This window comes from Nomascus leucogenys, chromosome 24 (genome assembly GCF_006542625.1).
Source record: "Nomascus leucogenys isolate Asia chromosome 24, Asia_NLE_v1, whole genome shotgun sequence".
Classification (NCBI taxonomy): domain Eukaryota; kingdom Metazoa; phylum Chordata; class Mammalia; order Primates; family Hylobatidae; genus Nomascus; species Nomascus leucogenys.
This window is the reverse complement of record NC_044404.1, coordinates 9,360,881-9,385,683: the sequence shown is the minus strand read 5'-3', so window position 1 is coordinate 9,385,683 and position 24,803 is coordinate 9,360,881. Positions and strand designations below refer to the sequence as shown.

The 24,803-nt window shown below is 39.5% G+C and overlaps 1 protein-coding gene across 4 annotated transcripts in view; it reads left to right on the top strand.

Moving 5' to 3' along the window:
- RERE (arginine-glutamic acid dipeptide repeats) overlaps positions 1–24,803 on the top strand; it is a 462,172-nt gene that overhangs the window by 272,120 nt on the left and 165,249 nt on the right. For 3 of the 4 annotated variants that reach the window (XM_030805464.1, XM_003274304.3, XM_030805463.1), the window contains one exon: positions 4,768–4,872. In XM_030805464.1, the coding sequence (XP_030661324.1) occupies positions 4,768–4,872 (105 nt within the window). Of the gene's footprint in view, positions 1–4,767; positions 4,873–20,430; positions 20,749–24,803 lie in introns of those variants that run through there. The other variant, XM_030805465.1, reaches the window with a different exon arrangement.

The following is a 24,803-nucleotide window of genomic DNA, read 5'->3' as shown; positions in this document are numbered from 1 at the left end:
GTAGTCCCAGCTACCGGGAAGGTTGAGCTGGAAGAATCACCTGAGCCTGGGAAGTTGAGTCTTCAGTGAGCTGAGATCAAACCATTGCACTTCAGCCCAAGTGACAGAGGGAGACCCTATCCTAAAAAAAAAAAAAGCCGGGCATGGTGGCTTGCACCTGTAATCCTAGCACTTTGGGAGGCTGAGGCAGGTGGATCACAAGGTCAGGAGATCGAGACCATCCTGGCTAACACAGTGAAACCTCGTCTCTACTAAAAATACAAAAAGCCGGGTGTGGTGGCACGCATCTGTAATCACAGCTACTTGGGAGGCTGAAGTGGGAGAATCGCTTGAACCCAGGAGGTGGAGATTGCAGTGAGTCGAGATCGCGCCACTGCACTCCAGTCTAGGTGTCAGAGTGAGACTCTGTCTCAAAAAAAAAAAAAAAAAAAGAATTTTTATTAATAATTTATTTTTTATTATTAAGACTCCATCTTAATAATAATAATAATAGCTTTCAACAGGTTTGCTACTGTAAACGTTCTGTGTGTGCTCGTGCACGTCGTCCTGAGTCTTTCGGGTTTGCGCATGCCTGGGGATACAGGAAGACCTTCCCAGTTATTGGTAGTTTTAAGGGAGTGAATTTCTAGGCCACAGTTTTCATTTGTATTGTCTCCTTTCATAAGAGGGGCTCTCTTGTCTCTTCTTCATCCTTTTCATATAGCCACCTCCTCTTGGTAGCCAGAAGACCCTTCAGATGATGCCCCAGGTGTAAAACTCCCTGGGGCCCGCCCCACTTGGAAGGATTACTGAAATGAGTCATTTCCAGGACGCCTTTTTTACTGTTGAATGAAAGGACGCTAACACATGGGGCTTCCCTGTCTTTAGTCATATTTCTGTTAACAGTGAAGCATTGCTTTAGATACAGAGTCTGGAACTGATTATTTCAGCAAGGTGGATGTGATGGCAATTTTCTCTTAACGGCCCCTCCTCATCTATTCTGTAAACAATGTCAAATAATGTCCTACTTTTGACAGAGATCATGGTGACAAGAGCGCTCTTGATAAAAAAAACACTGAATACTTAAAATCATACCCATACTTATGCACACATATACACACATTTTTAAAGGTAAACACTGTTCTTCACGAGGTGATTTGTAAAATACTTCAAATGGGTGCCACCCAGTCAGAGCCAATCCTGGTGGCCTTACCTGGTTATGGAAACCCTTTCTTCAGCTCTGCTCAATACTCAGTGTTTGAGGGCTGACTAACTGGCAAGATTGCCAGCTTTAAACAGCTACAGCTATATGGTAATGATTCTCATTGTTTTACTTTCCTCCAGTAGTTTTTTAATATACAGTACAACGTAGATTTTAAGTGTACATTTTCAGAAATGTGTTTGACCCTAAACAAGACCTGGCATATTCCCCTCATCTCAGGAAGTTCCCTCAAGATCCTCCCCTCTCAAAACCTCCCACCCAGAATCACCAACTGTTCAGGTTTCTCTCACTATAAATTATTTTTTCCTCTTCTAAAGCTCATGTAAGTGGAATCATGCAGTGTATACTGTTTTTGTGTCTGGCTTCTTATACTCAACATTTAATTTTTGAGATTTGTCCATGGTATTTTATGTATCACTAGGTCTTTGTATTTGTGTAGTATTTTATTGTACATTTATACAGTTTGTTTATTTACCTGTTGCTGCACATTTGGGTTGTTTCTAGGCTATTATGAATAAACCTTTCATGAATAACAGCAACAATAAAAATGTACAAAGAAGGAAATAATAAAGATAAAAACAAATTTGTGAGGAAGAAAACTTAGATGTAATTAACCAAATTCTTTTTGTTTTTTAAAAATTTAATACCTTGTTTAAAAAATACATTATGACCAGCTGGGATTTATTCCAGGAATGCAAGGTTGGTTCAGGTTTTCACTCTATTGATAGCATATATCAAACTATTAAATCTAAAGGAGGAAATCAGTCAATTATTTCCAATACTATGATTATGGTTTGATTGTCTATAAAGCTAGTGTCATATTTAATAGGAACATGTGAGAGACATTTCCACTGAAATCAGGAACTAGCCAAGGATGTTCACTCTTTCCACATTGTATTAGAGGTACAGTGCAATTAGAAGCATAAGAAAAGGATAAAAATAAAAATGTTTAAATATCAGTACCTTTCATATATACAAACAGAATCAAATAGAGAAAGGGCTTGATGATAGAGAAAAATCCTATTTACGACAGCTTCATTATCATTTATCAGATGAGATGCTTCTGTTCCTATTGCTTTTGGCTTTCTGTAAGCTAGTAGTTTCGCCCCTCACAGGAGACATTTGGCAACTCTTGAGACATTTTTTATTGTGAGGAAGAAATGTGTGTGGGTGCTACTAGGTAGAGGCCAAGGATGCTCTTAAATATCCTACAATGTACAGGACAGCCTCTGACAATAAATAATTATTTAGTACAAACTATCATCAGTGCCGAGATTGATAAACCCTGCCCTTAACATACCTGATTTCTAGTGGTTGTGTTTAGAGTTATGGGTTTTCTTTACCTTTAATTGATACATTAATTACTCCAGTTTAAGAGTGAAATAACGAAAAATAATAAAAGAATCAATTTCCTTTAGTAATGGACAATAATAGGAATAACTTACTTTACATAGCACTGTGTAGTAGAGTTTTGTAGGCTTTGTCTTTATAAGTGCAGTAGGTGTTATCTCTATTTTACTGCCAAAGGAACCTATTTCTTCTGGCTTTCAGGGATTAAATCACCTTGTATAGATGAGTAGTTAGTTTCAAAGTGAGCTAGTTGTTCATTTGTAAGAAAGATCATACCTGCCTTTTCTTTCCCAGAAGCTTATTTTAGTTCTAGTTAAATACTAGAAGAGGCAGTTCTGGGCCTGGGAAGTTGATGCTTAGTCTGTATTTTTCCTTGAATTGGATCTTACTATCTACAAATAGTAGGTATGAATACTGTAGCCCTTCTAATAGAACTTTCTGCTGTGATGGAAATGTCTTATAAATCTATGTTGTTCACTATGGTAGCTAGTAGCCATATGTAGCTATTTAGATTTACGTAAGATCAAATAACATTTTAAATTCAGTTCTCAGTTGTATCAATGTTGTTTCAAGTGCTCAGTAACCCTGGAATACTTTCTATTCTGTAGCTTCTGTTCTGTAGAACTATAGGTACTTTCTAATCTATAGTTCCCAAAGGGACTTTATATCAACAGCATTGTTTTTAATTTAAAAAATGGAGATGGGGGCTAGCTGCAGTTGTTCACACCTATAATCCCAGTGCTTTGGGAGGCCAGGGCAGGAGGATCACTTGAAGCCAGGAGTTTGAGACCAGCCTGGGCAACCTAGTGAGGCTCCCATCTACAAAAATTTTTAAAATTAACCTAACCAGGTGTGGTGAGATGGGGTCTCAACTAATGTTGCCCAAGTTTGTCTTGAATTCCTGGCCTCAAATAATCCTCCTGCCATAGCCTCCCAAAGTGCTGGGATTACAGGTATGAAGCCATTGTGCCTGGCTGACCCTGCTTTGGTTACAGGTACTTAAGCCCTTAAGGTAAAGAAGAACCTTGCTTTTTAATTTCTTGGTAGGAAGTGAATGAATGAACCCATGCTGATAACCCCTCAGCCAGCTTCTCTTCCTAACACTGTGGCCATTAGCTGGTGTGTATGTTGTTACCGTGCATACTCAACGAGTTCTTATCAGAACAGATAGCCTGCTCAAGCAATGGGAGGCCATGTCCTGGAAGTATGCTGCACGACTTTTGATATGAAATGGGAACTTTTGGTCCTCCTATTCCATCTAACCTCACTGTAGCCTTTGGCTTCCACTTGACATTAAAGTGACCGGGAGGGAGTTAGAGTTCTTAAGCCTCCCCTGCCTCTTTGGGAATCCTGGAGTGAGTGTGTGTGTGTGCGTGTGTGTGTTTGTATTTGGAAGTTAGGCCTCACCACGTGATATAATGCTTCTGGCATTTACATTGGTACTTGGTGCATAGAAACATTGCTTAAGCCGTTCTGGAGTAAGTATCGTAGAGTTTTCAACTACAGGTTGGTTTAACTTTAGGTGGTAGATTAACCTGAAAACTTTACTCCACCTGAAAACTTTACTCCACTTTATTTTAGTATTTCTATGGGAAAGTGATTTCTAACTTATAGCCATTTAAAGTTACCCCAAAATTTGAGAACTCCTTGTATATTGGGGCCCATGTTTATGCAAAAAAGTTAAAATTTCTCTAGGTTTTAATTTCCAAGTAACTTTATTTGTTGCACATTACAGGAGAAGAAAAATGTTTATTGGCCAGAAGCTGTATTCCAAAGACATGTCAAATATTACACATTTTAGCTTAAACAGTTAAACTTTCTGCCTACCTAATATAATAGGAAGAAAGGCTCATTTTTTTTTTTATGATTTAGAAAGGCTTTAGACTGAGTTTTTCTTATTTTCACAGTGTTTTTAATTTTTCTCCATTTCTGCTTTGTTTACTATTCTTTCTCATAGTCCTACCTCCAGTTCATCTTTGTTGTTTTAATTAATTTTACTTTACTAGTAAAATGGTGATATGAAAGCAGTCAGATTACACAGGTGTACAGTGAAGCAGTCATGAAACAGCTGAATAGGTAAAATGAAGTGTGGTGTTTGTAGCCGATTGTCCACGCACATGGACTTAGTTCAGTGCTTCCTCCACCCTTACCCCTCCAGTTTTGGTTAGCAAAAGCAGTTGAGGGTATTACTAATGATTTTTTTCTCTTTTTCCCAGAGGGAAGTGTAACATCTCCCATTTTTCTGACATATTTGCTGCTAGAGAGTTTAAAGCCCGAGTGGATTCATTTTTCTACATACTAGGATATAACCCTGAGACAAGGTAAGTGAGTCACTTGTGTCCATTCATTGAGAACTCTTTTCCTTTTCTCATTTGTGTGTGTGTGTGTGTGTGTGTGTGTGTGTGTGTGTGTAGTTTATGCTTCTGGACATACACTAGTAACATACTTAAAAAAAAAATGACTCCAGAGTCCTTCAGTAAACTTCTTTGGGAGGAATTGTAATTAATGTCTTTGACATCTAAAGTGGCTTTTTGTTTGCTCTTTACTTTTATTCAGAAAAAGAAAAACGAGAAAATTTGGGTTCAAAGAAGGTGGGATAAAGATATACTTTTAGTTGATCTGTATTTTGAATTAAATATTAAGAATTGGTAGATTATTTCCCTGATTCACATTCTGTCAAGCCTTCCATAATACCGTATTGAAAAAGACTAGGTAATTTTGGAAAGTTTGTTGGTTACTCATTTGTTTTGTTCACTCTTGGTGATAAAATTCCAGGAACACTCACTGAACTATCTTTAGTAAGACTACTAGTATAACTCAGACACATCTAGTTCTCAGAACATCTTGGTAACATCTGTGTAACAGTTTGAATTACTATTTTTTTTTTAAATGAGAAGCAATAGGGTCAGAGTAATTTAACAATTTTTATGTCTGTCATAGATGCTACTTTAATGTAGCACGTGGAAGAATTTTTATGTGTATGTATTCATACTTGCCCTGTATTGATCATGTGACTGCATATTTTATTAAGGATTTTAAAAACAGGATGTTAGCCACTGATCAAGTAATATATGCTCTGGACACCCAAGACATGTTTATACCTGTGAAGATTTAGAAGGAAATAAAACATCCGTGGCCAGGCACAGTGGCTCATGCCTGTAATCCTAGAACATTAGGAGGCCACAGTGGGAGGACTGCTTGAGCGCTTGAGCCCAGGAATTTGAGACCAGCCTAGCTAGGCAATATGGCGAGACCTCTTCTCTCAACAAAATATAAAATAAAAATTAACTGGATGTGGTGGGCTGCACCTGTGGTCCCAGGTACTCAGGAAGCTGAGGCAGGAGGATTGCTTGAGCCTGGGAAGTCAAGGCTGTAGTGAGCTGCGTCGGCACCACTGCACTCCAGCCTGGGCGACAGAGGGAGACCTTATCTTAAAAAAAAATTTAAATAAATAAATAAATAAATAAATAAATAAAAGATACTTGGCTCAAAGAAGTTAGCAAAAGAACTACATTAAGTGTAAAGGCAAAATGGGTATCATTTTATTGAGAACATTTTTCTAGAGGACTCTCAGAAACCATATGTAAAACTTAGAATGTTGTTGTGTAGTCAACCTAGGGTTAAAAGGGGACATGTTTTTTGTTGTGATTTTATGAAGCTGCCCACAGCTCTCTTGGGGCTCGTGTTAGTGTATCTGTCTGTCTCTCTCCCTCTCTTCCTCTCAATATTAGATGTTAGATTCTAGACAGCATCAGAAGCTAGATTCTAGATAGTGCTTGATGTATGGATAGTAATATAATGCTCATCGAAGAGTACCTTTTCTCCTTTAGAAAACTGTGATGCTTGGCCAGGTGTAGGTGGCTCACGCCTGTAATCCCAGCACTTTGGAGGCCGAGACGGGCGGATCATGAGGTCAGGAGTTCGAGACCAGCCTGGCCAACGTGGTGAAACCCCATTTCTACTAAAAATACAAAAATTAGCTGGGCGTGGTGGCACACACCTTTAATCCCAGCTTCTCCGGAGGCTGAGGCAGGAGAATTGCTTTAACCCAGGAGGCAGAGGTTGCAGTGAGCCGAGATTGCGCCACTGCACTTCAGCCTGGACAACAGAGCAAGACTCCATCTCGAGAAAAAAAGAAAAAAAAAAGGAAAAGAAAGAAAACTATGATGGTTGAGTTTGTTTGTTTTTTGGAAAGTATGCCATGTTCCAATGATAAAGAAGCTGGTCAGTGGTAATATTTCTTAAGCATCTTATATTTTGAAATGTTTATTTTACATATGCATTTATTGGCTGCCTTCTCATGTCTTCCTGTTGCCCAGGTAAATTGTAAAATGCTTGAACTTGGATTTCTCTCTAGATACAAAGGAATTGGATGTTATTTTAGTGATATTGTGCTTGTTTAATCACTTGATAGTTTTCATGTTGCACAAATTATATTAACTAAAGTAGCGTTTGTCTTTTACATGTTCAGCTCTCAGGTTTGTAACAACTAACCAAAATTATTTTTTACGAATGTTAGTTATACATGTTTTGCTGAATGCTTAGTAAAAGTAATATGTAACTTACCTTTGTAAGCCAGGCACTCACACAAGTTCTTTTCTTATTTTTCATTGTGTGTTGCTGACAGTCTTTCAGGGCAATACATCCCATCGGGTTTGTTGTAAAATATGGATGCAATAAGGAACGCAGAGACATGATGATAGCAGCACACTTACAGGATCTGCATCCTGAATCACTTCCCTTAGTGACCTTTCTAGTCACCACTGATTTTCTTCTACACTTGTGTTCCCTATGTCCACCTTCTGCCTTGTGTGTTTTAAGTGCTTGAGTAGTGTTGGATGACTTGAATTGAACAAATACTTAAGTGCCCATTTATAAGTAAACTTTGAGGCAAATCTCAAACTTCTCACAGTTGAAGTGTAAAGGCCATTGTAGACATTTGCAGCAGTGGAGCCAATGCAGCCTGCTGCCTTGGCTTGCTGGTGTTATCCTGAACATTTCCTTATACCCTTGAAGTTTGGGGTTAGGGCTGTAGTTTCCACAGCTGCTCAAATGATCCAAAAATGCATCTAATTTAACAGAGTGTAGAAAAACTGGCTGTGCACAGCCCAGTTCTTAGAATTCCCAGGGTGCATACCCTTGCAGAATTTGCCTTTGTTTCTGTCTTTGTTTCAAGTTTATGAGGGAGGAGGCTGTGTGATAAGCTGGTTTCCTATATAGTTTTCCCCCAGTTTTAATGAGTAGGACTAGTAAGTAGTCATGGCTACATGGTGTACTGTATGCTGACTCTTAGTGTCCTGAGTTATTTAGGTAAATATGTAAGTTAATGTGGAAAGGAAATGTCAGAGTTTTTCTGATTGTGTAATGGTCCTGGGAAATACTGCATATAGGAAAGTCCACTGGAAATTTAAGGAATAGTGATTCCATGATTGCAGACTTTCATGGCTGTTGTCCTCCCCTTAAATAATGCAGGAACTTTAAGTGAGCAGTTGAAAGTGAACCTTAAGATGGAATTGTTTATTTCTCAGAGCTAATTTTCCAAAACTAGTTATACGTTGATTTATGTAATTTTCCATACTTTATTAGCATATTGAACAGCACTGAAAGTTTGGAATTTTTTTCACATTTATTTGCATAGATCCTTTTTAAATTTCAGTGTACAGCTTCATTTTATTTTCTCTAACCTGGTCATTATATTTCTGAATGTTGTGTCTTGTCAGGGATCTGATTTTTTTTGTTCCTGAGGGATTACCGCTTATTGAACTAATAATGTGCGATAGTGGGAAACAGACTGACTGTTCTGTACTCTAGAATTTGTTGCCTTTAACATTTGGAGAGAATGGATTTCTTGGTAATTGGCATGGAATTACTTTGGTATATTTAGGTATAAACTTATATTTCATTCTTTTTAATCTAGAATACTTATTAATACTGATAAGTAATATAGATCCATACTCTCTTAAGTTCTGAAATATGAAAGTTCTGAAAATCTAACAAATTTTATGCCAAGGTTGGTGCCAAAATGCATTTAATGGCTGAACCTAACCTGAACCGATAGGAGACTATTTATATTCTTAATTCAGTTCACTTTGTGTGAGTTTGTATAAGTTTTACTCTAAAAATACTAATATAATGGAATATGGATTATTACTTGAACACTGCTGGGGTGTTAAACATGCTGTGATATATTTGCTGTAGTGCTAAAATAAAAATTCTGAGTTCTGGTAAACCTCTCATCCTAAGGATTTTAGATAAGGGATTATGACTCTGTATTAGTGCTAGCCATGAAATTTAAGTAACAAAACTTATTTTTTTTGTTGTTTTGAGACAGGGTCATACTCTGTTGCCTCAGCTGGAGTGTAGTGGCATGACCGGGGCTCACCACAGCCTCAACTTACCTGGCTCAGGTGATCCTCCTGCCTCATCCTCTCAAGTAGCTGGGACTGCAGGTGTGCGCCATCATCCCTGGCTCATTTTTTAAATTTTTTGTCTAGTTGGGGTCTCACTGTGTTGCCCAGGCTGGTCTCTAAATCCTGGGCTTCAGTGATCCTCCCTCCTCAGCTTCCCAAAGTGTTGAGATTCCAGGTGTGAGCCGCTCCACCCAGCTGGAACAAAACTTAACTGGGCAAAAATTTAGGGGGCATATTTTTTTGCCCAAGTAGAATACAGACTACTAAGGGATTGTGAAAAATGAGAGAGCCTTAAATCTAATGTTGGCCTGACTTTGAACCCTGAGGTAATTGGGCTTTGCTTTTGGAGTTTGTTTTTGACATTTCTACACTCAGGGAGCATAAAGTTTTGCACATGTGAACAAGATTCATCCAGATTTACTTCTGTGGTGAGCATACTCTGCAAGTAATGTCATTGTGTTCTCAGTTTGTTTGAAGGGTCTGATCCAGAGTCTGCCAAGAAACTTAATAAAGTCAATAAATTTCACCCCAGAGGTCTTCATAAATAAAGCCAGTTAGGAGGCCTTAGGTGCATTTGGTTAAAACACCAGTGTCGGTGGTTAAACTAAAATACAAAATAGATTGGTCTTAGCTTGTAAAAAGAGATGAGCATAGGGACGTGGTTATATGCCTCTCTTTACTGTCCTTAGTTGCTTTTTTCATTTGTCTGACACCTAGCCATTTAATCTGACTGCTTGATCCTTCCAGCCATTTGGTAAGATCTCTCCTCTTGGATCCAGGTGGCCTGGGTTCTAGTCCCGTGCTGCTACTTAATCCTCATGTCCATGCACTTTCTGGACTCTGTTTCTGCATCAGTAAGATGGGGATGATGAAAGCTACCCTGCAGAAAACTTCTGTAAACTGTCAGGTTTTTTGTTTCTTCTTGGGAATTGCAGAAGTGATTATAAATTTTCTTTTAGAGACAAGGTTGAAAAAATACCTTTTTTTTTTTTTTGAGATGGAGTCTCACTCTGTCGCCAGGCTGGAGTGCAGTGGTGTGATGTTGGCTCACTGCAACCTCTGCCTCCCAGGTTCAAGCAATTCTCCTGCCTCAGCCTCCCGAGTAGCTGGGACTACAGGCACCCGCCACCACTTCCGGCTAATTTTTATATTTTTAGGGAGAGGGGGTTTCACCATGTTGGCCAGGATGGTCTCGATCTCTTGACCTCGTGATCTGCCCGCCTCAGCCTCCTAAAGTGCCAAGACTACAGGCAGGGGCCACCGTGCCCGGCTAAATTTTGTTTTGTTTTAATCCTGTAAAGTGTTAAATCCAAAAGCAAAACATCAACTACTTTTCAAGATGTCATGATTCTACCAGGTAGACCGTTAGCCATCTGGTTGATTTGCTGTTTCATTGAGAAATGGATTGGGACTTTTTATAGCAAATGAACCTATCCCCTATAGCAATTAAGTTTTGGTGGATTTTTGGTTGTTTTTTTTTTTTACCCCATCTTCCCATCTCTCTACTTCCAGCAGTTCAACCGTGGGCCAGTGCCTTCTCTCTCTCTCTCTTTTTTTTTTTTTAATGCTATACTCTGGATCCCTTCCGGCTCTCTACCCTCCTTTCTGGGAAAAGGTCTCCTTTCCTTCCTGTCTGTGAGTTAGGAGGGAAAGGAAGTAATGGTGAATGGAGTCCCAGTAAGAACAAAAGATATGATAATGGCCATTGGAGAAGAAATGGCTTTGTCTTCTTGATAATTAAGCATGAATTTTCCCAGGCAGCTGTTCTTTTATTTCCCCTTGCCAAACGAAACGTTCTTTAGGCCCCTGAAGTGCATTTAAGGACAGTGAAGAAGACATATTATTTAAAATGTAGCATTTTGTATGAGTGCTATCTCTCACTCTCTAATAATGTCTTATAAAACTATCAACGATTTCCTTAGGCTTGGTCTGTACCGCAGAAACACCGAATTATATTCTTGGTTCTTTTCTGTTTTGCACGCTAGTCCTCTCTTGCTGGTAAATGGGAAAACAACTTGAAGGCTCAGGTCTGATCTCAGATCTTATCTGGGGGAGAATGCCCATGATCACCTGCAGTCTCCTGCAGCCTATCCACTTTTCTCCCACCTCTTCTCATCCTTTTCTCCCTTCTCCTCTTCCTCTTCCTAGAGTGTAGTTTTGCAGCGGTGTTGAGGCTTATATGTTATTGTCACATGTTCAGGAGCAGTCATAAACTTGAGGCTTTTGCAGGGACTATACTTTCTCTCTCGTAGACTGGCAACTGCAATAATGTTAATAATAGCAAGAGTTAAGAGTTAGTGCGGTAGTTAGAATACTGTGTGCATTTTATTTTGTTTTTAAACAGAATAGTTCCTTGTAAGTAGAGTAGAAGACCTTTATTAACTGAATCATTTGAAAGTATGTTGTCACCCTGAAGCTCTTTCACACTCTAATATTTTGTGTATTTCCTATGAACACAAGCATTTTCTTACATAACCACAATACAGCCCTCAAAATCAGGAAATCAACAATGAAAATATTATTACCATGGTATTCTCAGACCCCATTCAAATTTTGCCGGTGTTCCCAATAAAAACCTACAACAGAAGGATCCTGTTTGGCATTATGGATTTAGTTGTCATTTTTGTTTAGTCTCCCTAAATCTGGAACAGTTTTTCAGTTGCTTCTTGGCTTCATGACCTTGGAAGAGAATAGGCCAATTGTTTCGTATCATGTCCCTCAGTTTGCATTATTAGTATTATTATTTTTTTTAATAGCAATGGAGTCTTGTTATGTTGCCCAGGCTAGAGTGAGGTGGCTATTCGTAGGTACGGTTTAAGTGCACTGCAGCCTAGATTAAGTGATCCTCCCTCCCGCCTCAATGATCCTCCCAGGCTCAAGTGATCCTCCTGCCTCAGCCTCCCTAGTAGCTGGGACTACTGGTGTATGCCACTGTGCCCAGCTGTCCCTCAGTTTGCTTTATGGTATTTCCTTATTATTAGATTTAGATAATGTATCACAGAAATTGTGTGTTCTTTTTTTCTGTATCCTGTCAGTATATAATTCTTAGTTGTCTAGTTGCTGGTAATGTTCACTTTGATCAGTTGCTGAATGTGGTGTCTGCCAGGTTTTGCGGTTGTACGGTGTCTCTTTTTCCCTTTGTAATTAATAAGCATTTTGTGGGAGGTTGCTTTGTGACTTTGTAGATCTCATCTTCATCAAACTTTCGATTTATTCATTTATTTAGCGGAATAATGGCCTCCTATTTTATTTAATTGTTTATAACCTGCTACTGTTGTATTCATTTTGAGGTCAGATTGTCCCAGCATTTGGAGAATGATATTTTAAAACATAGATTTGGTGCTAAGTATGCTCATTACTTTGTGTTGCTGCTCTCTGGCCTTCTGAGAAACAGCTAGGGAGTGCATGTGTTTGTATCTGTTGCATATATAATGCACACATTTGCACCTATAGTTTTGTATTTGTGTGTATATTCATAAGTTCATATGAAATTCTCCAAGTTCAATCCAGTACTTCAGAATTTCTGCTAGTTTATTCCCTTTTCCTTATTCGTAACATTCTTCTTTAACATTAAGAAACCTTATTTCATTATCTTTAATATCTTTATTTCTTAATTTTCTGTCACTTTGTAACATTGGGACCATTTTTTTCTCAACATAAATCTAAGTGGAAAAGTTAACAATCTAAAACACCTGTATTTCAACTAATTTGAATTTGAGACATTCTAAAATTTACTTTCGTTTGAGTAACAGTTCCCTTTTCCACTCACCACAAAACAGCTCGTGGTCTTTGTGTAGCTTTTGAGGATGAGCAGCTAGAGCTGGATACAAATTTTTTCCTGTTTGCTTTTATCTGCCATCACATTTGAATTCTCAAAAACATTTACCTGAGATGGGAAATATTGGAGACGGTTGAGAGTACATGTATGTTTGGAAAACACAGCCTACTGAAGTTAAGATAACTTTAATAAAACAGGACAAAAGCCTGTTTTTCATTTGATCATTTGATTTGATCATTTCAAAAACCCTTTGTCAGATAACATCTAGGAATGTTATCTGGAGTAATGGAATAACACATAACAAAACTTTTAACTGCAGAGCTGAGCTCCAAAGAATGAAGAGAAACTGAAAACGAAAGCAGTAAGCTGATCCTTCAGTAGCTCTTGATGAGGTTGGATTGAGTTTGTTAACATTTTCCAACCTAGAGGGGAGTAACAGGGAAACCCATCTGTTTAGGGTTGGGATTCTGGGCCCTCCAAAACATGAGAACTCTAGGATAAGAAGACAATATAAAAAGTGGTCTCATGCCAGTAAACCCCTCAAGATACCTGGCAGAAGCATATGTAAAATGTTTTTTGGTGGGACACACCCTCATCCAAGATCCTGTAGGATCCCCACAGATAAAATATCTTTGAATGCCAAGCTCACCATCAGAAATATCGGAAGAAACCACGTGCCATTAACTGGGGTCAGATGAGACAAACAGCAAGACACACACCCAAGAACTTCAAATACTGGAAGCTTCAGAAAGAGACTGTGTAAAAGGCTTAAATAAAATATCACTTTTATTTCTCTCTCATGTAAGCAGAGTTTGAAAGGAAGCATTCCTAGACTAGGACCTCACAGTCATCAGGAGTCCACCCTTTACTACCTTACCTTATCTGCCGCTGTTCTCTTGTTTCAAGGTGGCAATGTAGTGATGGCCATTACATCCAGATTTCCGCCTGGAAGAAAGAGGAAATAGGTAAAAACTGCATACCTTCTCCCTTTAAAGGCAGTTTCTATAATTTGCATAGGATAATTTTTTTTTTATCTCATTAGACCAAAAAGAAAAATAAACTAGGCCGGGCTTGGTGGTTCACGCCTGTAATCCCAGCACACTGGGAGGCTGAGGCGGTGGATCACTTGAGGTCAGGAGTTTGAGACCAGCCTGACCAATATGGTGAAACCCCGTCTCTACTAAAAATATAAAAAAAAAAGGGCCAGGGGCAGTGGCTCATGCCTGTAATCCCACCACTTTGGGAGGCCAAGGCAGGTGGATCACCTGAGGTCAGGAGTTCAAGACCAGCCTGGCCAACATGGGAAACCCCGTCTCTACTAATAATACAAAAATTTAGCCAGGTGTGGTGGTGTGCGCCTGTAACCCCAGCTACTCGGGAGGCTGAGGCAGGAGAATTGCTTGAACCCAGGAGGCAGAGGTTGCAGTGAGTCGAGATTGTGCCATTGCACTCCAGCCTGGGCAACAAGAGCAAAATTCCGTCTCAAAAAAAAATTAAAAATAATAATATTAGCTGGGCATGGTGGTGCACACCTGCAATCCCAGCTACTTGGGAGGCCGAGGCAGGAGAATCTATTGAACCCAGGAGGCAGAGGTTGCAGTGATCTGAGATTGTACCATTGCACTCCAGCCTGGGTAACGAGCGAAACTCTGTCTCCCCCCATCCCCGGACCCCCCCAAAAAAAAGAGAAAAAGAAAAATGAATCAGACTCATGCTTTACAGGTGAATTCTACCAGTGTTCTAGAGAACAGAGAAAGTTGGTATGGGTCCCTTGAGTCATTTTATGAAGCTAATAAAACCTTTATAATAAAACCAGGTTAAAAAAATAAAATTTATAGGTTCAGTCTTATGAACATGAATGTAAAATGTTTAAATGAAATGTTAACAAATGGAGTCTAGCAAGGTAAATATGTATGTCCCAATTTATAGAATATAAGAATGGCTTAATAATTTATCCGTTAGCATATGTTACCTCTTCAACATACAGAAGAAGAAAACATAGACAGTCATCTTTTTCTTAATTTTTAATTTTTGTGGATACATAGTGTATGTATGTGGTACATGAGATGTTTTGATACAGGCATACAATGCATTATAGACACATCATGGTAAAATGGGGTGTCCACCCCCTCAAGCATTTATCCTTTGTGTTAAAAACAATCCAATTATACTATTTTAGTTATTTAAAAATGTAAAATTAGATTATTATTGACTATGGTCACCCTGTTGCACTATCAAACACTAGACCGTATTCATTCATTCTATTTTTTTGTACCCATGCAATCATCTTAATGTAGAAAAAGCACTCGACAAAATTCAGCGTTCTTTAATAATTGGGAGGGGGGACTCTTAGAAAAGGAAAATTAATTGTAGAATGAATTTCCTTAATCTAACAGAATACTTACCATAAACCGACAGCAAGCACCACAGTTAAAGGCAGAGTGTGGGAACTTTTTCCTCTGAAATCAGAAACAATAGCAGGATTTCAATATCCATTAAGACTTAAAGAAGAAAATATGTGAGGGTTGGAAATGAAAAAATGAACATTTATTAATAAAGTGTAATTTTCACCATAGGAAATCTGAGAAAACTTGTGAACAAATTGGTTTTTGTTGGTGGTGTTTGTGTTGTTTTTTCGTTTTTGTTTTTGTTTTTTTGAGGTGGAGTCCCGCACTGTTGCCCAGGCTGGAGTGCAGCGGTGCAGTCTCGCCTCACTACAGCCTCTGCCTCCCAGGCTCAAGTGATCCTCCCACTTCAGCCTGCTGAGTAGCTGGGACTACAGGTGCACGCCACCACACCTGGATTATTTTTGTATTTTTAGTAGAAGCTGGGTTTCACCCCATTGGTCAGGCTGGTCTCAAACTCCTGACCTCAGGTCACCCACCCACCTCGGCCTCCCAAAGTGCTGGAATTATATTTGCGAGCCCCTGGGCCCATCCAAATTGTTAAAGCTAATAGGTAAATCAGCAAGCTTCCTGGGTGGATAGATAGATAGATAGATAGATAGATAGATAGATAGATAGAAAGAAAACTCAGTTCCATGTCTGGATATGAGGGGCAATTAGTAAATGAAATTTAAACAAACTGCTTCTGAACACTTCTCCTCTCTTGATGTGAAGTTAGTACTAATTAGAATATCTCTTCCAAGTCTTTTTCTCTAGAATTTCCTGAGTGTTGCTTCCCCCACCCCCACCCCCACCCCCGCCCCCATTTTGGCTTTAAAATTTCTTGTTAATGAATACAACATTGTAGACATTTTTTATTTCTGGGAGGTAGGAAATTCTTTAAGATAAAATTTAGGCAATTTTCATGTTACAGCTTTTACTTACCTTTGATAGACGTACATAATCTACTCACTACAAATTAAGTATTACAGTGGACAAAGTGTTTTTTTTTTTTAATTTTAGAAAAAATGGATTTGAATTGTGTATTCTTCTCTCCCACTCAGCTCTCATTTAATCTATTCAGAAGTGCTAATCCTTCACCTGTTGTTCACTTGGGATTAATAGGAGGAGAGAAGATGTCTAGGATCCAGAGATTATAGATGTACATGGGGGATCACAGGATTTCTGGGAAGGCCTTGGCAGTTGGCAACAGATGGAAATACGAGGGTGCCAGGGTGCAGATTGTGTATACATCCCTGTAGGCTGGCAAACGATGCCTAGAAAATGTGGTGGCAGGAGTGAGGTCCAGGTGGGTAGTCAGCATCAGTACGCAGGCAGCCCGTGTTCAAGAGAACTAGGAAAGAAAACAAGGCCCCTATCTGGGATGCTCTTAAGCACTGAGTAGGGTACCAGGGTGAACTCAGTGTAAAGCAAGGCTTGCTCCATGGAAACAGAGCCCCATTTCTAAAATTGGAATTTGTGGTTGAATGTGACCTAGTGGCTAACCTAAGTATGGAACTACTCGGTTTCAAGACTCCTTGAGATTCTCTGACTAAGAGGAGGAGGAGGAGGACTGATCCTATATTCTTGAGATTGGAGTGAGTTTGGAGCTGGGTGTTAATTGTATTGACTTCCGTTTTTTTTTTGAGCACCGTGTTAATTAACACTTCCGTGTCAATTGAGTACCATGACCGCAGGCAGGGAGGCAGGTGGTTCATTGCCCCTGTCAGCTCTCCAAATGCCATGAGAACTGATGGTTGTGGCTGGGCGTGGTGGCTTACGCCTGTAATCCCAGCAGTTTGGGAGGCCGAGGCAGGAGGATCACGAGGTCAGGAGATCGAGACCATCCTAGCTAACACGGTGAAACCCTGTCTCTAGTAAAAAAAAAAAAAAATACAAAAATTTAGCTGGGCGTGGTGGTGGGCACCTGTAGTCCCAGCTACTCGGGAGGCTGAAGCAGGAGAATGGCATGAACCTGGGAGGTGGAGCTTGCAGTGAGCTGAGTTCACACCACTGCACTCCAGCCTGTGCAACAGAGCGAGACTCTGTCTCAAAAAAAAAAAAAAAAAGGGAGAACTGATGTTTGTGGAGGCTGGTGGAGATATTTTTTGTTTGTTAAATATATTTAAAATTTTTCTGTTTGGAATTTTATATTCATAATTCAAAGAGGAGTTATGAGACTAGTACAAGAAAACCTCCATGTATCTTTTACTCAATTCACCAGTTGTTAGTATTTTGCCATATTTGCTTTATGTTTATTTTATTACCTTTTAAATTTTATTATAGATTTGCTTTATTATAGGTTGAGCATCTGTAATCTGGAAATTCGAAATCTAAAATGCTCCAAAATCCAGAATGGTTTGAGCACTGACGTGATGCCACAAGTGGAAAATTCCACTCCTGACCTCCTGTGACAGATCACAATCAAACCCCAGTCAAAACCTTGTTTCATTCACAAAATTATTAGAAATATATGGCTTATGAGATAACCTCTATCTCTTTTTTTGCTGTATTACTCTCTGTGTTTACCATCTTTGCTTTCTGACTCTCTCTGTGGTACAGGTTGAATCTGTCCCTTAACTGAAATGCTTGGGGTCGGAAGAGTGTTTTGGATTTCACGTTTTGGGGGTGGGGGGAGGGGGAATTTTGGAATATTTGCATTATTCTGTATCTTTAATCCAAAAATCTAAAATGTTCCAGTATTTCCTTTGAACATGATGTTGGTGCTCAGAAAGTTTCAGATTTTGGAACATTTTGAGTTGGGATTTTGGGATTAGGATTACTCTACCTGTATTTTCCTTTCCTGAACAATTTGGGAATGAAATATAGACATCACACCCTTTCCCCTGAATACTTTAGTGTGTATTCCCAAGAACAAGAAAATTATCTTACATAACTACGGTATGATTATCAAAATCAGAAAAGGTAACATTAATACAATACGATATAGTCCAATATAGTTCATATTCAGATTTTGCCAGTTTTTTCAACAATGGCCTTCATAGTAATTTTCCCCATGATCATGAGCCTCGTTTAATTGTTGTGTCTCTTTAATATCCCTTGTCTCTTTTTGTTTTCATGACATGTTTCCTCACCTTTTTTAAAGGTTTTTTATGACATCGACCTTCTTGAAGAGTTAGAAGCCAGTTTTGTCAAGTGTCCTTTGGTTTGAGTTTGTCTGACGTTTTCCCACGATTAGATCTAGGTTATGTAATTTTGGCCAGCCATACTATGTGAGTGATACTGTGCCCTTTCTAGTGCTTCAGATAGAGTTCTTTGAGGTACAAAATAGGCGAGTTGCGTGGTTCCAATAAAGATGATTTAGGTAGTGTCCTTGTCCCTGAAGGACTTATAATCTAATAAGAGAGATGCAGTTCCCCAGAGAGGTGCAGTGAGAGGATTCCGGGGGCTCCTGCATTTCCAAGCTGCTGCCGGGAAGGAAGTGTCTTCAGAGTGGAGCTGGCTGGCATGGTGGTAGTATGGGTGACTTTTCCACGGGGGCTGGCATGGTGGTAGTGTGGGTGACTTTTCCACGGGAGAGAGTGTGAAGGAGAGGAGATCTGGGGTGTGACCGCTGGGTTACGCTGCCCCTGAGGGGTGACAAGAGAAAGGGCTGTCTGTCTCGGTGGCATGGCATGTGAAGCCGACTGTGAGATGCCAGCGCCAGGAAAGACAATGAAGAGGATGTCCACAAAGGCTGGCGCCACCATTGGAATCCATTATTACAGGGGAAGGCCATTGGATTTTGGTAACTCAGGGCATCTAATGAGACCAAAATTAGAATCCACATTTCTTAACTTGCTGTTACAATAACCGTTTTTATAGTGTGCTCTATGTAACAGTTTCGTGGGTTTTCAGAGACTAATGAATTTATTACATATTATTTTGTGTTGATTTCTTCAAGTAAACATTTTCCATATGAAGGGGTTAGGTAGTTTTTTTTTAAATATATACACTTTTGGGAGGAAATTATTTGCTGCTCATATTCATATTATTTAGCAACTAGGTTCTAATTCCATTGCTTTTGTGTTTAGAAAGTATTTTTCTCTAGACTGTTTGTAGTAACAGCAGTTTTGGGAATATGTTGTCTCACATACCAATAAGAGAAAATGTTCTTCCAGCCAGTAGATACTTGTTTCATATGTTAGGTCAAAGGAAAACATATTTAAGTGTACTTGGCATTTCTTGTATTTTCTAAATTACATTATCGGCAGGATAAGAGTTTATCGAATCATAGTTTCAGAATTTAGTTTATTTCATAGCATAAACGGGAGCGCTATGGAAATGGAATTGATTCTGCATTTACTGTAGGAATCTTGAGGACACTGTATGTTCTTTTCAACAGGCTTTAATTTCCTGACATTCCATTACATTTCTGGGAAACAGAATTGGCACTGCCCTTTCCTGCCCTATCTTGTCCTTTATAATTTTGGCGAGGTTCATGGTCTTCCATTTTTTTTTCTTTTTGTAACTGATTAATAATCTATAGAATCACCTCTTAGTTTGTAAGTGGAAACTAGGCCTGCACATCCAAAGCTAGGATTTCTTATATGGATCTGCCTTAGTATTTTGAATCAGGACCTCAAATGAGATTTTTGGATGTTCATGTGTCTGTGGCACGATGTTGAATCTTGAACCTTGCTGCCTTTCTAATTGTTAGAATTAGATTCTTCAAGCTAGACTTGATTGGGCTAGTATTACTTTAGGAAATGTTTTAATTTATTATTTGGGGAATGTTTTATTTATTATTTTTAGTTTCTTATCTAAGGAAGATTAAGCTGTTTGCAGAAAAATACAGCTTTCTTTAGCTACCCTGCTCACAATACCATCTACACTATGTCTGTACCTGTGTGACAAGGCCAAGCACTCCATAACTTTACCCTGATTGTTTGGTCTTTTTCAAAATGTTGAGAGTTTCAAAAAGAAATTTGTGAAGTTGCTTCTCTTCAGTAGCTACTACTATGTTTTTAAATGTGTTGCAGTATTTCTGTTAGTTGATCTTGTGTGTAGTCATTCATATCTGTCTTTTGATTCTATTTCTTGGCGATCTTGCTTTTTAAAATCACCATTTACCTTAAAAAAAAAAAAAAGGCAAAACTTGCTGTTGTCTTGACAGAGCAGAGAGCATTTAACTGAAGCTCCTCCGTGGCTTGGCTTGCTGAGTTCCTGACAGAGCAGGGCATTTAACTGAAGCCTCTCCATGGCTGGGCTTGCTCAGTTCCCTGCTGTTGGCTGTCTTGGATCCCCTTTCTAAGGCCCCACTTCCCTGCACACTAGCTTGGTGTGCAGGGAGAAGCTGCAGAGTCTGTTGGCTGGGCTTTATTTACGGAAACAGCAGGGTTGAGATTGATTGCCTCGTCGAGAGACAGTGTGTGGATGAGGGAGGGTCACAGCACATGCTCAGTCCTGTCAGTGTGAGGGGAAGTTTCTGCGTTCTGCGTGAAGGCTTAGGTCATAGCACAAGCTCAGTGAAAGCTCTATGAGGTCTCTGAGACTGCATGTGCCTCCATTTTGAGTTGTTAGTGTAGAAAAGGGCAGAGTTTTAGCAGAAAGTAAAGGTTCAGGAATCCAGCTAGACTCACCAGAGCCCGTGTTAGTCATGGATGATCCATTCAGCCCCTGCAGGTAGGCTATCTTCCCCTGGCCTCACCGAAACAGTGATGGGTTTTGCTGCTCTTTCTCACTTCTGAAGGTGTTTATGAATCATTTCATCATTCATAGTGCATGTTCCTGAGAGCCTTTAATTCAGCCCTGGCTGGCCATGTAGGTGGTATTGTGAAGCGTAAAATCAGAACTAAGAATGGGGACTACCGGAGAGGCATTCAGCAGATGTAGAATGTGAAGCTTTGTGGGTCCCTCTGTCCCTGTCCTCTTCACCTTTCCCTTACCTGTTCGGCTCTTAGTATAATCTTAACCTCAGTCGTGCTGGGTGTGTGTTGCCAAGCTTGTTTGCCTTCAAGACCTGCAGAGCAAGCCTGCAGGCCGCCCCCTTGCCTTGTGGCTAGTATGGAATGCCTGGGCCGGAGAGCAGCTCTGTTTGGATGTTTTAGGAAGGATGGTAGGTAGGCAGCTATTGGTTGCTTTGAAGGTGGGTGGAACCTTGTTTTGATTGAGAGCCTGTTTGCCAGAGCAAATTATAATTTTTGTGATCTTTTTCTGAAGTCTGACATATGCAGGGAACAGTTGTGAATTACGATTGCAACAATATCACCTTAAAATGGATTTTTTAAAAATGAAAGGTTATGTCACATCAGTTTTTACTTAGTCTCTTGCCTTCAAAAGGAAGCAGATTCATCTTCCTTTTAGAGCTTATGGAAAATTCTTTGGCAATTAAAAAAATGTATGCGTTGACTTTTGTGTTAGAGATTGAAGTTTAGGTATTTTGTTTATTTTTGTATCTGTTTTAGAATCGGATAGCATTTTTTGCATATGTGTATGTTGTCATGTGACTTGGAATTCTGTTCTCTTAAATGGAGTAAAAAGAGTAGTTGGTGCTGAGAAGGCAGTCATTGACAAGGCCTCATTTCGTACCCACTGCTTGATAGCTAGACACTAGTTTCTTCTACCCAGGAGAAGTTGTGCTTTTGGGGTGTCCTGTTGCAGAGCAGGTTCAGACAGATGGCTTTCACCATGGTTTATTTAGGGAGCCAGTCAGAATAAGATTTAGGACAAATTGAATTCTTACCCAAGCAGATGTTAAATGAAGTTTTTGAATTATACTATTTGCTCCTTTTTGTTTCCACTCCTTCTTTTTCTTCTGATAAAGGTTAGAAAAAATTTGAATGCCACCTAAATTTTGTGCATTTGTGAGGATGGAAGAAAGCATACAATATAGAAGAATGTGCAACTGAAAAACCCTCATAGGAAGGAGAAGAAATTTACTATGCATTGATACAAGGAGAAATTCCTTGTGTAAGCTCTTAGTGGTGTAGTATGAATTTGGAGCGTTGCATGGTCAACTCTTTCCAGGGAGGCCCTTGATTTTAGTGGAAAGTTTTTAGGAAGGCTAATGTTGATGAATTCTAGTCACTGAAAATATTACTGAAGTATAATCTCTATTCTTACAGATTCAATTTTGGGATTGCAACTAAGGAGATGAATTGTAGAAGGATAATTTAGAGTGTGCGTTTATTATTTTTGTGATGAATTTTTTCACCCATGTGAGGGCTTTCTTCCCATTGTGACCATATTTATTTGGGCATTGCACTGGGGAGTTTTGGGGAGGTACCCCATACCATATAATGTTGCTTCTGGAACTTGCCTTATTTTACTCTGTTTAAAAGCACCATTGCTCTTCCTTCCTGCTTCTTTCTTTTAATAAAAGTATCCCTTCAATAGACGAGAGGAACTGGACACTGCACCACTTTCTGTCACGCACTTGTGGGATCTAGGCAGGACTCACATTTCAGGCTCAAGGAATAAACTCATTGTTTGAGTCAGGAGAATATTGCCTTTCTGTTCTAGATCTTTACCTCTTCTGAAACCTTCTTTACAGTTAACAAATAAAAATGTGAACAAGAAGCTGTGCTCACAGCCGAATCAGCTCTGAATCAGGTTCCTGCCACTGGTGTGGCTGGCCTGTGTGGGCCTAGTACAAATCTGCATTCATGGAGCTTGGATGCCGCCATCTATTTAATGGTGAAGACTTGTGGTTACTGACTGTGATCTGTGGATATTCTGTTGTTAAGAGTCGAATTTGTCTATGTTTCAAATCCAGTAAAGTAACTCATTAGAGTTACTTCTTGTGTAGTATGTATTTCTTCTATATTATCCTGTCTTGGAAAAATATTTTTTGGAATGCTAAAGCCTTGCTTGAAGGCTTCTGTGTTTGTCTGGTGGAGGAGGTGAGGGAACAGCACATGGGAAGTTACCCTAGTGGTTGATGAAGTCTTTGGTCTGTGTAGCTTGAACATGGAAAAGATGCTAGTTTGTTTCATTTTGGCTTACGGTTCTGCTTCTGTTGCACTTGAGAGTATCAGGAAATGTTGGGAATATAGCAAGTAGATGTTTCAAAAAGAACAGAAAAGTTCACAAAGTTATTATCTTATTAATTGTTCTTATCATTGTAATAGAATCTTGAATTCGAATCTGAGGGAGCCTCACATTTAAAGTGTTCCTCTGTCAACAGAAGTTTTGCAGTCTGTCTTTGGTTGAAAGCTAGAATGAACTTGATTGTGTTTAATTGACACGTCACTTTTTTTTTCTTTTTCTTTTTCTTTTTGAGATAGGTTCTCACGCTGTCACCCAGGCTGGATGGAGTGCAGTGGTGTGATCTCAGCTCACTGCAGCCTCGACCTCCCTGAGGACCTCCCTAGGCTAAGGTGATTCTCCTGCCTCAGCCTCCCACATAGCTGGGACTACAAGTGGGCACCACCACACCTGGCTAATTTTTTGTATTTTCTGTAGAGAAGGGATTTCACCTTGTTGCCCAGGTTGGTCTTGAACTTCTGGCCTCAAGCAATCCATGCCGCCTTGGCCTCCCAAAGTGCCAGGATTACAGGCCACCGTGCCTGGCCTGGCACTTCATTCTTTTTTTTCTTTACTTTTTTTTTTTTTTTTGAGACGGAGTCTCGCTCTTGCTGCCCAGGCTGGAGTACGATGGTGTGATCTCAGCTCACTGCAACCTCTGCCTCCCAGGTTCAAGCGATTCGCCTGCCTCAGCCTCCTGAGTAGCTAGGATTACAGGCATCTGCCACCATACTTGGCTAATTTTTGTATTTTTTAGTAGAGACGGGGTTTCACCATGTTGGCCAGGCTGGTCTCAAACTCCTGACCTCAGGTGATCCGCCCGCCTCAGCCTCCCAAAGTGCTGGGATTATAGGTGTGAGCCGCCCTGCCCGGCTGACACTTCATTCTTAATCTGCTTTCACTTCTTCCTTGACTCTTGGCTACTGTGTTAATTTATGAATTAGAAGACTCTGATATATCTAAGACCAGATGTCTGTGATTCTCTAGTTGTTCTTTTTTCCTGATTCTTTTCCTTCTGAATTTGTTTTCTTTTCCATTTTACTTTGTGTATTCATTTATTCAACATATTCATACCAAAAACCCATTTGCCAGGTACTTTTTGTTTGTTACTGAACCGAGTTGTCTTCCACCAGAAGACCATGTATTCTAAAACTGTAAGATAAATGTCTGACAGGGTGAGAGAGAAGGTAGAAAATAATAGCTAAAGGAATATTTTAGATGGTGTGTACATTCACAAATCTTCTCCTAAATAAGCACAGATAATTAGTTATCATCTCTTCTGAGCAGTTTCTGATGTGGGCATGGCTGTAATCCTACCACTGTGGGTGATAAAGCATGAGTCTGATTTATTTTTCTTTTTGGTCTAATGAGACTCATGCTTGGATATACTTTTAAAACAATTCTGAAAGATAACTAATCTCATATTGTATATTCTATGATACTTTGAGTCTAAGGTAAAACACTTCATCTTAATTCAACTGGGAAAATTAGAGATTATTTCTATCAAACTTCTTTGAGCTACACATTTATTTGTGATTATTTGATTATTTTCCCTATTGGACATCAAGCTTTTGGGGCAGGGCCAAGTCTATTCTAATAGTCTCCATTTCTAGTAGAGTACCTGGCAAATGGGTCTTTGGTGTGAATATGTTGAATAAATGAATACATCATCTATGGTAAGAGGAAAGGCTAGATTTGGAGCCAGGTAGTAT